The sequence below is a fragment of the Oculina patagonica genome, chromosome 5 (assembly GCF_052425735.1).
Source record: "Oculina patagonica isolate OP01 chromosome 5, crgOcupat, whole genome shotgun sequence".
NCBI classification, from domain to species: domain Eukaryota; kingdom Metazoa; phylum Cnidaria; class Anthozoa; order Scleractinia; family Oculinidae; genus Oculina; species Oculina patagonica.
The window spans coordinates 15,311,925-15,327,519 of NC_135762.1; the positions used below are offsets into that span (position 1 = coordinate 15,311,925).

Consider the following 15,595-nt stretch of genomic DNA (forward strand, 5'->3'; position numbering starts at 1 on the left):
ATTACTAGTTCGATATTATCACGCGAATGATAAACATGGAACGCCAGCCAGTGCTCCGGGAATACGAGAACAGGGATCCGGGGAGTCAAAGTGATTTTGTGAAGGTACGAGCTAATGAAACTTTAATATATGTTGAACTTATAGTCTGTGCAAGAGGATCTATGACATAGCTTGTGCTGCTGAACTCTGCCATTTAGGCAGTTGCGTAGCTGATTGATTTCGACGATGAGCGAAATGCAAACTTTACATTTATAATGCCCAATTAATTACGGGATTTCTCAATTTTGTCTCACTGGCCTTCCCTTGAATTAGTACCCTGCGAGTTTAGTAGAAAGAGAAGGGAGGCGAGTCTGTCGTTGTAAGCCATTTTTGATGTATTTTGAGAGGGTAGGTACGGTATTTTAGAAATGCAGATTGTTTCTGTGAAAATGTGTTTAACATTTTATCAGAACATGATTTTCTGACTACTTGAAATACGGAGATTCAACAAAGATAGGTTTGGCCGAGCGGGTGGCGTCAAATGGATCTGCGCTGGTCAATTGTTTTTATATATTATTCAGTTTGTCGTAAAAAATGTTGTCGTTAATCATCGTGGTAGAGTACAATAATAATAAAGTATTTTTCGTTTGTCTCACGACGTAGTGTCACTACGTCGTGAGACAAACGAAAAACACTTTATTTTTACTCAGGTTGTGTTGTCATCTGAGCTCTTTAAAAAATACTTATTTACCTTTAGTGCTTTAAAAATAGGTAGTTTTGATTGAGTTGTCGGGGTCAAATGGATCTGCGCTGGTCTATTTAGGGATATTTTCCCGTTTATTGTTCAGTTCGTGTTTTCATCCGAGCTCTAGTTACGTTTAGTGCTTCACGTTCATTCTCGACCTTTTGGCCTATAGAGCGTTATCTGCTGGCGTCAACAAAATTCTACAGAAAAAACTTTAAACTCAACTGTTCAAAACTTTACTTTTAGCGTATAGACATCAGTGTCTTATTGCTGAGGAAATTATGTGCCATAAGAGTGTTTTGTTTTGGAAATAAGGAATTTTAAAATTCGAGACAACCTAGTTCAACATGATCTCAAATTTTACAGAAACCAATATTTCTGAGCACTTTTCAGATAATTATGGTAATAAGTTTAAAGAGTTAAGTATTTTGATGTGAAGCCTTGAAGGCATGACTTTGGTTAGCAGAATCTTCTTCCCTTCACGAAGACAGCTTTGGCCGCCGTGTTACTGTACTCAAGTGAAACCGGCAATAATGCGGACCCATAGAAAACTCTGTAATTTCCGAATTTTTTTTCCCAATAACTTGGCTGCAGTAGGCACTGCCAAACTAAAATTTGGGAAATATATTTCTTTCTACCTACTCCACAATCTCTGAATTTGTAAATGTTTTTAATGAACAAAACGATATTGTTATGTTGGTAAAAACGCTCTACTGAATTACAATACACCTTTTATACTCTCAAGGCTAATTAAATAGTTTCTTAAATAGCTCCGCGAAGTCTTTTTAAGCAAGGATGCACGTCATTGGAGTATAGGAAATAGATAGATCCAGCCAATTACTCAGCAAGTTTGAAGGACACCTCATTGTGGCCTAGATGACAAACTGTTCTGTGCCGAATTTAATTCGAATTTGGACCGGGCCAAATCAACAAAAATACGCGTGTTGATTCAGACATCGAACTTAATTTGCGGTAAACACTCTTCACGATGCATGCCTGAACCGAGCCTCACTGCATTTAAAAATACGGCGTCGCCATGCAAGGGACAGCGAGTCGAATATTTTCATCCAGAAGACATTTTTGACATAATGTTTTCGATGAAAAAGAAGATCCTTGTGGTATTTCTAGTGATGAAGAAAGCGATTATGACAGGAAACTCAGAATTCAGAGCGAATTATGAAGGTAAGCGATCGATGAATTCGAGCACATGGCTTCGCAAGGGCTACACGATTGAAGATACGCCCCTGAAATGCGAGGAAATACTACTCAGATTGCCCATGAGCTATAGGATAAGTGGAGTTCGTCTAAAGATAAAGCCAATAACTAACCACTAAAGTCGTCTTTGTATTTTCTTTGTTGTTCTAATTAGTTTACAACACATGGGTAACCAAGCTTTTGTTGAACCGAGAAGTCCTGGATGCTAAACTAATTTGCATTTGATGTTACGACAAAATAATAATATCACTGGGTAAGAAAAACTTTTACCGTTGCTAGGAGATTTTGGTTTTTGGCCAATCACTAAACCGAACAAACAATGGGTATTGTTTCTCAATTTCGTGTTGAGCTCGTAAGAACAATGAGCACTTTCATTCCCCTGGTTAGGTTTGGAAAAGGCGACAAACTTGAGCCTTTGCCCACATGGACGGTTATGCAAAAAAAATTTCGCAAACGGAAATGAATTTTAGTTGTGTTTTTGAAATAAAATAAATTATAAATATTTTCGCATAGGGTGAGTTAGTTTTTATGCAGGTATACACCTTATTCATAAATGGCGGACGCGCGGTTTAAGATTGGGCCGAGTACATGGAAACGAGGCTAGTGAGGCGTCGCTTCGCGGGAAATTAAAAGATTTGTATGAAGGATTCGTGCTATTTCATGTTTATCTCTTCAATTCAGCCATCGTTTTCAACGTTTTTCAAGATTTTTTTGCTGAGAGCGTTGAGAGTGATTTAGATTGTCTTGTTTGGAGGTTACATAGCGTTTTTATTGCGAAGATTCGCAGCAACGTGTACAAGTTCACAGCTAAAAATACTAAGTGTTTTGAGAATGGCGTCGAGTTCATCGGTTTCTCTGTGTGAAGATGACATTCCCGGTTCTTTGTTTGGTTCGAGAAAGCCAGCGGAGCTAGGAAACGAAGCTTTGAAATTTTGGTTAAAATGTCGTGGTGATAACTGCAAAGGATTGAAAACCAAGGCACAGCTATTGAAACGTCCTTAATGTCCTTTCTTTATGCTTTGTCCTGTGGAACGTTGAGCTTCTTCATGATTTGGGTGGCTACTCCATTTCTCCGTATCTAACTTATTTCACTGGGGCTTGCTGGGAAGTTTTGGATCGCCATTGTGAGATGCTACTGCGATCCCTATTTCGAGTCATTCGGAAGGATTTTCTCAAACATCAACGTGAACATTAATCGCCATACTATTCAATGAAAATGTGTAGCTTTTAAACCATAGTTTGTCTTGCATGAGTTGTAAAAGTAAGAAGCGTGAAAGTTTCTTTGTAATGTACTATTATACATTCAGCCAGAACATTTCACAATACTCAGGGTGGTCAGTTTCATTAGCTTGCAACTTTAAACCTATAACTGCAGTTGCAATGGGAACAAGTAAATATTGTGAACCTATTTTTTAAGCAAAACATTTCTTCGTTTCTATAAGTTTAGGAACTTGGATTCTTTCATGTAACAAAAAAATTGAAATTAAAACAACTAGGTCTAATTAAAAGTAGATCTTTGAAATATCATTGAAATAAACTTGAAAACAAAAAAAGGTTTCAATTGAAAATGTTAGTTTCCTGCTGCGGATACATGAGAAGGGGTTTTTATTTCCAAACTCGGAGCGCAAATAAAATTTAAAAGCGTGAGATATTTCGTCTGATATCATAAAGATGTTTGTAATTTTAATTTGTATCGAAAGGAAGTCAAGAAATAAAATTATGTTATTATGTTGTTATTCCTCGCGAAGCGAGGCCGAAGGCCGAGCGTAGCGGGGTGTATAATTTTGTCCCTCAAAGGGCTCAGGCGGGATCAAATCTCGTGTGGAGTTTACGGTCATATATATATATTTGTGATCTTGGTGTGTGGCGGAAATAACGTCACACGGCCGCGCGCTGGTGGCCTAATGGTGTGAGGCGTCGAACTTGAAATCAGATCTTCGGGACTGAAGGCGGGGGTTCGAACCCGGCTAGGGTTTTTTTTATTACTTTTTTTTGTGGGTTCGAATCCTGAGCCTTTCATTTTTATCGTTTTTCTTTTCGGATTAAAATAACACTGATTTCCACATAATACTCCCTCAACGCCTATTCAGGCTATAAACCTTTCATCGCCATCAGGGGCGCGCGGGCGGAGGGTTCGAATCCTCCTGCCGTTCGTTCTTCTTTTTTTTATGCCCTCAAATAAATGTCCAAAATGCGACTATCCAATAATTTGTCGATGATTTTGAAAATAGTCTGCGCTTCCCAACGCTTTATACCTCTTTACGAACCAGAAAGAGCCACCATCTTCAAAACGGAGTAGACCCTGGGAACGAGGGTGTCGCGGCCATGCCCGTTACAATTCAATTAATGTTCAACTTCAAATAATCCACTCCTTATTTATAACACCCCCCTCCCCCCCCCCAACCCAGAGCTTTGCGAGGCCCTGCGAGTCACGTATTACTAGTTAGATCTCATTTGTTGTTATTATGTTGTTGTTATTCTACAAAAAAACCTTTTTCAGACGTACCGACCTTCGGTCTTTTCTAAATTAAACCGACTGTGCTGCGCACGGGGTGGACTAACATCTCACCAAGGAGTGGAACTAGCGGTCAATCAGTCAGTCAGTCAGTCAGTCAGTCAGTCAGTCAGTCAGTCAGTCAGTCAGTCAGGCAGTCAGTCAGTCAGTCAGCAGCGGGGGGGGGGGGGGCGAATCAGTCAGTTTAAATCCTGTACCTAGTTTTTATACATTTTTAAAAATTTGTGAAAATACACATAATTCAGTCCGAGGACTGCCAAGTGTAATAGTTTTTTAATAAACGATACTTCTTCTCTTCTTCTTCAGTCAGTCAGTCAGTCAGTCAATCAGTCAGTCAGTCAGTTGGCACCCCAGTCAGCCAGTCAGTCAGTTGGCAACCCAGCCAGCTAGCTAGCCAGCCAGCCAGTCAGTCAGCCAGTCAGCCAGGTCTGCTTACACCAGTTGTGTTTTCACTCAAAATAATACACAATTCCTGATCAAGGTAATGCAGAAAATCTTAATTTAACACCACAAAGTCCCAAGAACGAAAGGATCCACCGAAGTCACCAAAATTAAAATTCAATTTTACGGTTCAGTGGTAGCAATTTCTCAATTAATTTTCTCGCTCAGGTCTTTCAGTTGTATGCGAAGAATATCAGCCGAGGCTTGGTCAGTTTGACTTATTGATTGTGCGAGTTAGGTTTCTTGTGCACTTTTTTGTGCAGTTTTTTTTTTTTACACGTTTGAACATTAATTAACAAATAAAGAAGCCTCTACTGTGCTCTGTTCTGCATGAAAAGCACGCAGGAAGCGGCGATAGCAGGAAAGAAGTGTGGGGAGAAACACGAGCCGTTAGTTGAGTGTTATTCCCTGCTTCTTAGCCGCTTCCTAAGTGCTTTACAACAGAACAGAGCACAGTCGAGGCTTCTTTATTTGTTTTATCAGGGACGGCGGAGCAATTTTTCAAGTGGGGGGGCTGACTAGTGACTTTAAGTGGGAGGGGATTAAAAGACCCTTCTCTTAATAAGTCTTCATTTTTTTCTGAAATTCCCCCCCCCCCCCCCCCCCGACTCCGCCGTCCCTGTTTATGATAAAGAATTTATCATTTTCCCGACGGATTCCCTTCTTTTTGCTTTCAAAACGATTCAAAAGTGTCGTCAGCAAGCATGCTTTATACTCACATAAAGAACGTTAATTTCAAAATGCCGAAGCAAACATCAGACCTCGCGGATGATTGCGTGAACTACGATGCTTTGCACTCTCTTAAAGTGCGCTCTTTCAACAAATAAGAGCACAAGTTATATCGAAACTTTATTATGACACATATAAAGAGTGTCCATATGTTTCAGAAATATTGACATTAGTCTGCTCATTCTTTCAAATAAAATTTTAATTTGATGTCAAATTAAAATAGCCCAGTTAACCACAGAAATAATACCAAAACTAATAAAGAGTCAGCGATTCAGAAAAGTTCATCCCCAAATCTTTTGTTATTAATGATGAATAAATCGAATATTTTTCTCTTTCTGTTTTGTCCAGCTGTCAGAGCTGAGGGTAATCGTGTCGTGGTCATTGGCAATTCTTGTTGCTGTCTGTACACTGCCATCGGGTAAGCATACAGTAAAAACCCGCGAGTAAGAGTCTACATTTCCAGGTAGACAAAAAAGGTTCTTACATAAGATTAATTTACACAATTTTAGGCTATTTAGGTTTTTAAAAGGTTCTTATTTTCTGAAGAAAAATTTTCATTGTTGCTAATAGAATTTTAAGTAGTATTCGGCCAATTCCTTGTATAAAATTTGCATGTCACATAAATGTTTTTGTAAAAATGAAGCACTAATCATTTAGAATTACCTCTTGTTCACGCATATATTTCTTTTTATGTGATTTATATTTTGTATTTTGCGATTGTATCAATAATAAGTGATTTATGATTTTAACTTTGGCATTTACATTGCAACTGGAGTGATAAGGCTCCTTGATTAGGTATCTCCAAAGAGGATCCAGAATGTTGACTAATCTAATTTTTTCTTAGAGTAAACATTTTTAATCAATTTGAGAAAATAAAATCATGTTTCCAAATTTAAGGCTAATTAAGTTCCTATAAAAAAGGGGTCTAATTGGAAAAATTTTCCAAAAATTGTGCGTACCTCTGGAAAAATCCTGGTTATGCCCAATGCATTTTCTCTTACACATGCGGCATCCTAAAATAAAACAGATAAATTTAAGTTACTAGCTAAGGCTTTGAATTGCTATGTGAAATGAATCGTTTCCTCGATCGTTCTCATGTTCTTAGTGGGATCCAAAAATGCAACATAGAAATAAAAAATAATCTTCTCGACTTTCTACCTACAGCATTTGCTGGTCCTTTAGCTCCTATATCATGTCAGAGCTGCATCGAAAGGCCGCTCCAGTCTCCAGAGCAGTGCAACATGTCTACTACTAGAGCCCATTGCGAAAGTTTGATGCCATGGTAAGATGCCGTTATGGTAATTATGATAATTATTACAAGTTCTTGCTACCAGCCACAGTTCACTTTTTCGGACAAAGAGTTATTACTTTTCATCTTTGTCGTATAGCCTTACTGCAGAAAACGATGTAAGCAGGGGGGGGGGGGGGCGGGGAGAAACTTCCTTTGTTACGCGACTCAAAAAGGGGACATAGCGGTGCCGGGCAACCGAGAATGCGCAGCAGCTATCGAATGGTTGCTAAGGGCGTAGTGAATAGCTTGACAAAGTTCATTGTTTAGTTTGCATAATTTGGTCTTGGCCGTGCACAAAACACAATAGCTATTTGCATTTTGATTGATCCTTTTGCCGAGTATCAAAACAACAGACAGTGATAACGGTGTCCAGTCTGGCAAAAGTAGAGCTTGTAAGTTATACTAAGTAAAAATAACTCCAATGGTTCTGAAATTATTTCCCATTCTTTTTGTTGTTAAATTTCAACCGTGACAATTTTTTTCGCTTTTTATTCCACGCCGCCAAAACGTTCTCAGTGACGTGAGACATTAGGTGAGAAATCTGGCTGAGAATGCCAAAAACATCTCAGCGGCGTAAATCATCAAACGCAAACACCGCCACTATTTGCATTTCACACGCACGCAGGCATTGATATTTAAATCTTTCTGAGAAAACAAAACTTTAGTTTGACGTCTTTCTTAGCAACGGCTTGATTGATATAGACTCGCACCGTTTCCAGGCACTGCTATGTCTCCAAAGAAAAGTGCCGACTTTCTTTCCCCCCCTGGATGTAAGTAACCAAGCATAGGATGTAAATCTCTACTATGTATACTGTATGTTACACTGTGCGTGACATTGCTTGTGACATTGTGCATGTTACTACCGAGAATCCTGAGTCCTGTTTTTTTGTAAACGACTGCTTCACTTAATCGACCATTCGTAACAGTGTACAATGCATGCATGCATACTTTTTCAAACAAGACTCTCTCAAACATGTCTGTAAAACCGTTACGGTTCGACTGAAACGTATGTATCTTTAATCTGTCTTTCTTAGCATTGCATTAACAGCTGAGTTGATGAACGGTACGTTTGTTGGCATGCGAGGTTGTTATCCTTCCGGTGCTGGCAAATGCACCAACATCTCTGCTTGTGTCCAACGAAATGAAAGTCTTCCTGATGGTGTTTATTTTAAACACTGCGTGGCTGAATGTTGCTGGTTTCAGTGGGAGTGCAATAAAGGCCGCTACCCAATGCTGCCTGAACTGCCAAAGCCTTCATCAGTGCGTGTAATGGTCAGCAGCGAGATCGCTGGTCCAGTTAATGCCACCAAAGCTTCAACCACTCAGGCTCCTACTAATGCCGGCATTAAGATAAAAGCATTCTTGTATTTGCCAATCTTGTTGCTGGTGTCAACCGACATAATGATGTAAGCACTTAACTTCAACTGGGAAGACTCCTAATACAATGTGTTTTGCTGAGTTAGTAATGTAAAAAGTAAAGATCTTTATTTAAAGAGGGTGACACTAAATAGTGAACAACACCAGTAAACTTGTGGCCCTCTATTTAAAAGCTAGTTTCGCGTCACGTGTTATTTATACCTGTTAATCACATCAGCACTGAGATAAAGGCACTGATTAAATGTACAGTTAGTTTTTTATTTTTTTTTTCAGTATTTATTCAAAGGGTGAAGTCTGTGTCGAGCCAAGTGGCCCAAACATACAGCCGGAGCTTTTTCCCGGATTCGTAGCAATAAGCGACTAAGAGTACTTCTATATCTACTCTTGCCTGGATGGGATGCTAGTCTCTTTTTTTTGTTTTGATGTTTTGTATACAAGTGTCCCGAATAAGCGCCCTGTCTCGAATAAGCGCCCTGTCTCGAATAAGCGCCGTCTCGAATAAGCGCCCTGTCTCGAAAAAGCGCCCTCCCTTAAGGTGCCAAAAGTGAAGAATAGTAACAAAGAGGCTGCATAAGGTTTATTAATTGTACGACGGGAGAGATGTGAAGCTCTTTTCCCGTTCTCTGCCTTCTTTCCATTGTCTCTCATGCCTTAGGATTATAGCAATAATTTACTTTCCATAGGTGACTCGGGACGAATCAGAAGCGGAAGTGAGTCTTCTTGGTCCCGGTTTGACTTCCGGTGACACTTGTTGACGTGATAGTTGTAACGTTTGTTTTAAAAAATCGAAAATGACGGCAAACGAAGAAGAATTAGTTTTGAGGGTTAAAATAGTTTCAGTGATGTAAAGGACTTTCCTCGTGAAGTTTGTAGCGAGTTTCTTCCTGTTACACAAATCGTCCTCGGTTGGGCAACATTTCTGGGCATCAGATCATACTCTTAATTGTTTCTTTCTAGTTTACATCAACGAAGGACAGCAGAAACTAAATTAAATAGAAGGGAGCTAGAACTATAACATTAATTGAGCAATAGCAAGAAACGTGAGAAACAACTGTCTAGAATAAACGTGAAATCAAGTCACAATCGACGTTTTTAACTACTCGTTCCAGCTAGAGGAAATGACAACGTCACAAAGACAAGCAATTATTACCCTTATTGACAAGAAAGGAAAGGACAGATCCTACTTAGAAAACTGGAGACCAATCTCTTTGGTTAATGTAGATGCAAAAATTGCCTCCAAGGTCATTGCTAATAGAATAAAATGCTGTCTCCCAGATATTATCTGTCGAGTTATTTGGGTCTAAACTACACTTCAGTGAACTACACGTGTTTACTTCAAGACGCAATCTTTAATAACCAACATGCATTGCGTCCGTAACTGTAACAATACTTCATGTAAGCTAACACAACATCTCCCCCTTTTTGTTAGAGAGTGTGAAATCCAAGTCAAACACATTGAGTATGACAAAAACTATATGAAAACTTATAACAGTGTCATCTCATGCTAAACTTTGAGTGATGGTCTTACAATTCTCTTAGGCCTAATAGCAAGAATAGGTGTTACAGGGGGTACTTGAATGTCTCTCCTGATAACAGGATTGTCCTTCTCAACAGGAGTTGCAGGTTTGTTCGCTGCTGGAACTTGGTCCACTACTGGTAAGGGTCGATGTTCCTCCTGCTGGTTCGGCAGTGGAGTTAGGTGAACACGGTTCCTTCTTATCGTGCTGGTTGGTGTTTCAACTTGATACGACCGAGGTGTTGATGCTGCTTCAATGACTTTTCCTGGTCGCTGAAGGTCCTTCACAAAGACTTCTGTACCCGGTCCAATTGGAGGCAAGGGCTTGGCCTTGTGCCTGCTGTTGAACACTGTTTCCTGCTTCAACTTGCTAATGCTCTCTCGTGCACGCAGGTTTTCTAAATCGGGCCACTGCGGATTTAGCTGGGTATGGAATGCCGGAACACTGTTCCTAATCTGCCTCCCCATCAGTAACTGTGCGGGAGAGAACTTGCATGCTAGTGGTGTTGATCTGTAAGCAAGTAATCCTTTAGCGGGGTCCTTTTCTTTCGTAAGTAGATTCTTCACTGTTCTAACCGCACGCTCAACTTCTCCATTAGATTGGGGAAATCTAGGACTACTTGTGGTATGCTTGAATCCCCATTCCTTAGCAAAGTAGGAGAACTCCGCGCTGTCAAATTGAGGACCGTTGTCGGATCGCACTTGTTCCGGAGTCCCATGTCTGGCAAATATCGACTTGAGGGCTATAATAACCTCGCTTGACTTTGTCGTCTTCTGCATGGCTGCTACTTGGACGTATCTTGAGAAGTAGTCTATAACAAAAAGGTACTCGATGCCTTTCAGCTTGAAGAGGTCTGTGGCTACGACTTGCCATGGACGGTCTGGTAAGGGTGTCGTGATAAGTGCTTCGGGTTTGTTGTCCCTGTGTAGAGCGCAGACTCTACATTGTTGCACCAGATCCTGGATTTCTCTGCTCAGTCCTGGCCACCAAACAGAGCTTTTGACCCGCTCACGGCACTTAGTGATGCCTTGATGCCCCTCATGGATCTTATCCAATATCTCGAGACGCATGGAAGAAGGGATTACAATCCTGGATGCTTTAAGAAGAATGTTCTGTACCACTGACAGTTCACCCCTGCTTGACCAGTAGGGTTTCATAGCATCATTTAAGGAATGCTTGTCAGGACATCCTTCATAGCAGTATACTTTGATCTGTCTGCAGACTGGATCCTCTTCCTGTGCTTCCATGATCTGCTGTAGTCGGAGATCGACTTCCCCACGATGTACTCCCAGGATCGTTTGCATGCCCAGGTGAGTGCTAGGGCTTCTTTTTCTATCTGTGCATATCTGGTCTCAGTGGGAGTCATCGCTCTTGATATGAATGAAACTGGTCGCCAGGAGTTGTCTGGTTGGAGTTGAAGAACTACCCCGCCTAGGCCATAGGAGGAAGCATCAGCTGCCACTTTGGTTTTCTTGTTTGGATCGTACAGTGCCAGTACTGAGACTTGCGCGAGGTCAGCTTTGATCTGCTCAAATGCTTTCTGTTGCTCACTTCCCCATACCCATTCGTTCCCTTTTTGAAGAAGGTCTCTGATGCTCTTTGTCTTGTCAGCAAGGTGTTCGGATAACTTGCTCAATTGGTTTATCATGCCAAGAAATGTTCTTACTTCTTGCACATTCTGAGGCGGCGGTAGGTCAGCAATTGCTTGTAGCTTTTCAGGATCTGCCTCAATTCCACTGAAGCTTATGACGTGTCCGAGGAACTTAACTCTGTCTGTACTGAACTGGCACTTGTCGAGGTTGAGTGTCACGCCAGCTTCGACTAGACGCTTGAGTACTGCTTCCAGCCTTTCATCATGTTCTTGCTGATCCTTACCATGGACTAATACATCATCTATGTTGCACTCCACACCATCTAATCCCTGGAGGATCTGACTCATATTCTTCTGGAATTTCTCTGAAACAGAACTGATACCGAAAGACAATACATTGAAACAGAAACTGCCCCATGGAGTAATAAATGTTGTCGGTGGCCTTGATTCCCACGCTAGCTTTATCTGCCAAAATCCTGAGTTTGCGTCAAGTTTTGAAAAGACTCTAGAGCCTGCCAATCTTCGAAGGGTTGTGTCTACTGCTGGAAGTGGGTGGTTCTCCCTCTTTACGTACTCGTTTAGCTTGCTCAGGTCCACGCACACCCGGACTTTACCATTGCTCTTAGAAGTAACAACCATAGGATCACACCAATCAGTGGGCTGGTCAACTCTGGATATGACACCTGTCTCCAACATTCTGTCTAACTCTTCCTTAGTTTTCTGATACAGAGGGAAGGGCACTTTCCTTGGTACTGTTACTTGAAAAGGTTTGGCATCTTCTTGGAGTGTGATGCAGTAACTGTCCTTCATAACACCCAGTCCCTTGAACAACTTGGGGTATTCGTCTGCTACTTTACTCTTGTAGTCCACACTGCTTAGCCTGTCAAGTCTGCTAATTAGCTTTAGATGTTCAGCGGGCTCTCTTCCTAGCAAAGGTCGCTCCAAATCTTCTATCACATACACTTGTTCCTGAGTAACCTTGTCTTGAACTCGCAACTCTGCTGTGAAAGTTCCTAGGCATCTCAGTTTCTGTTTACATGGACCCAGTGCTTTGTACTCTCTTAAAGTGCGCTCTTTCAACAAATAAGAGCACAAGTTATATCGAAACTTTATTATGACACATATAAAGAGTGTCCATATGTTTCAGAAATATTGACATTAGTCTGCTCATTCTTTCAAATAAAATTTTAATTTGATGTCAAATTAAAATAGCCCAGTTAACCACAGAAATAATACCAAAACTAATAAAGAGTCAGCGATTCAGAAAAGTTCATCCCCAAATCTTTTGTTATTAATGATGAATAAATCGAATATTTTTCTCTTTCTGTTTTGTCCAGCTGTCAGAGTTGAGGGTAATCGTGTCGTGGTCATTGGCAATTCTTGTTGATGTCTGTACACTGCCATCGGGTAAGCATACAGTAAAAACCCGCAAGTAAGAGCCTACATTACCAGGTTAGCCTAAACAGGTTCTTACATAAGATTAATTTGCACAATTTAGGCTATTTAGGTTTTTAAAAAGTTCTTATTTTCTGAAGAAAAATTTACATTGTTGCTAATGGAATTTTAAGTAGTATTCGGCCTATTCCTTGTATAAAATTTGCATGTCACATAAATGTTTTTGTAAAAATGAAGCTCTAATCATTCAGAATTACTTCTTGATCACGCATATATTTCTTTTTATGTGATTTATATTTTATATTTTGTGATTGTACCAAAAATAAGTGCTTTGATTTTCAACTTTGCAATTTACATTGCAACTGGAGTGATAAGGCTCCTTGGTTAGGTATCTCCAAAGAGGATCCAGAATGTTGTCTAATCTAAATTTCCTAAAAGTAAACATTTTAATCAATTTTAGAAAATAACAGCCTGTCTCCAAATTTAAGGCTAAATAAGTTCCTAAAAAAAGTGGGTCTTATAAGAAAATTTTAGGCTAACAGGTTGTAAAATGTATTTGCTTTAACAAAACTACAGTTACAGTTGGTTGGAAAATTGTGCGTACCTCTGGAAAAATCCTGACTAAGCCCCTGATTTAAGTATTTTCTTATACATTTTCTCTTACACACGCGGCATCCTAAAGTAAAATATTAAATTTAAGTTACTAGTTGATTTGCAATGTGAAATAAATTGTTTCCTCGTTCTCATGTTCTTAATGTGATCCAAAAATGCAACATAGAAATAAAAATAATCTTCTCGACTTTCCACAGCATTTGGTCCTGTACCTTATATATCATGTCAGAGCTGCATCGAAAGGCCGCTCCAGTCTCCAGAGCAGGCATCATGTCTAATGATACAACCTTTTGCATGGGTTCGGGGCAATGGTAAGATGCCGTTATGGTAATTATGATAATTATTACAAGTTCTTGCTACCAGCCACAGTTCACTTTTTCGGACAAAGAGTTATTACTTTTCATCTTTGTCGTATAGCCTTACTGTAGAAAACGGTGTAAGTAACCAAGCATAGGATGTAAATCTCTACTATGTATACTGTATGTTACAAACATTTGCGTTACTTTTGACACTGTGCGTGACATTGCTTGTGACATTGTGCATGTTACATAATGGATTTCACATTTTTTGGTGTGTGAAGCGTGCGACATGCTGAAGCCGATTAAAATGAACTTGATGTTGTGTTACCGAGAATCCTGAGTCCTGTTTTTGTAAACGACTGCTTCACTTAACCGACCATTCGTAACAGTGTACAATGCATGCATGTTTACTTTTTCAAACAAGACTGTCTCAAACATGTCTATAAAACCGTTACAGAGTTCGACTGTAACGTATGTATCTTTTAATTTGTCTTTCTTAGCATTGCACTAGCAGCCGAGTTGATGAACGGTACGTTGGTTGGCATGCGAGGTTGTTATCCTTTCGGTGCTGGCACGTGTACCAACATCTCTGCTTGTGTCAAACGAAATGAAAGTCTTCCTGATGGGGTTTATTTTAAACGCTGCGTGGCTGAATGTTGCCGGGGTGGTTTGTGCATAAAGGCCTCTTCCCAATGCTGCCTGAGCTGCCAAGTCCCTCATCAGTCCGTGTAATTGTCAGCAGCCAGATGGCTGGTCCAGTTAATGCCACCAAAGCTTCAACCACTCAGGCGCCTACTAATGCCGACATTAAGATGAAAGCATTCTTGTATTTGCCAATCTTGTTGCTGGTGTCAACCGACATAATGATGTAAGCACTTAACTTCAACTGGGAAGACTCCTAATACAATGTGTTTTGCTGAGTTAGTAATGTAAAAAGTAAAGATCTTTATTTAAAGAGGGTGGCACTAAATAGTGAACAACAACTGTAAACTTGTGGCCCTCTATTTAAAAGCTAGTTTCGCGTCAAGTATTATTTATACCTGTTAATCACATCAGCACTGAGATAAAGGCACCGATTAAAGGTACAGTTCTTTTTTTTTTACAGTTTTTTTTTCAGTATTTATTCTTGGGGGTGAAAAGGGTAAAGTCTGTGTCGAGCCAAGTGGCCCAAATATACAGCCGGAGCTTTTTCCCGGATTCGTAGCAATAAGCGACTAAGATTGTTTCTATATCTACTCTTGCCTGGATGGGATGCTAGTCCATCGCAGGGCTGCCTCCCTCCTCCCCCCCACCCCCTCAGTAATTTATTCGCCAGTACCCATTGATACACGTGGGTAGAGAGAGACCACATGAGCGTAAATGTGTCTTTCCCAAGAACACAAGAGGGTCTCAATGACGTTAGTCCGATTAGCCGTAAAACGGCCAAAACTTTAGCCGTTAGGCGTAGACGAATAAATGGCACGCAATGGACACCGAAGCAATAAAATGCTGAATTTGATTTTGTTGATAAACGCATGATTTAACAGCATTGTCTGTCATTAAAATTCAAATAATACATTTTCTTCAGACATTTGCTGCTATTAAACAACAATTTTCATTTTATCTTAGACTTCGCGTTGTTGCTGTTGTTCAACCATGTTGCGTTCAAAAAAAATTTATGCAACTGAAATTAGATCTTAATCCCCTTAGTGGAGAATATTTCTCCATTAAGGGGATTAAGATCGGTAACATAAGATCGTAGTTCGCACGTTGAACTGCCGCAATGTACAGTGAGGTGTCAGTCATAATAGCCGCGGCTTCTCTGTGGAGAAAGAAAAAGCAGTTATTAGCCGGATTTGGGTTTTGATGTTCTTGTCTTAAAACAGCTCAATAAAATTTCAATCGCGGAT

The 15,595-nt window shown here is 40.1% G+C and overlaps 2 protein-coding genes across 3 annotated transcripts in view; both read left to right on the top strand.

Moving 5' to 3' along the window:
- Positions 1-15,595, top strand: part of LOC144652955 (uncharacterized) — a 68,066-nt gene that overhangs the window by 1,921 nt on the left and 50,550 nt on the right. The window lies entirely within an intron of this gene.
- On the top strand, positions 7-14,752 carry LOC144652949 (uncharacterized). Of its 2 annotated transcripts, none has more exons than XM_078512846.1 (4): positions 7-104; positions 5,973-6,042; positions 6,789-6,906; positions 14,207-14,752. In XM_078512846.1, the coding sequence occupies exons 1-4, from the start codon at positions 27-29 to the stop codon at positions 14,436-14,438; spliced, it is 498 nt and encodes a 165-aa protein (XP_078368972.1). In that variant the 5' UTR covers positions 7-26; the 3' UTR covers positions 14,439-14,752. The 2 variants fall into 2 exon arrangements, with proteins under 2 accessions (XP_078368972.1, XP_078368971.1); XM_078512845.1 differs by lacking the exon at positions 14,207-14,752 and adding an exon at positions 7,950-8,543.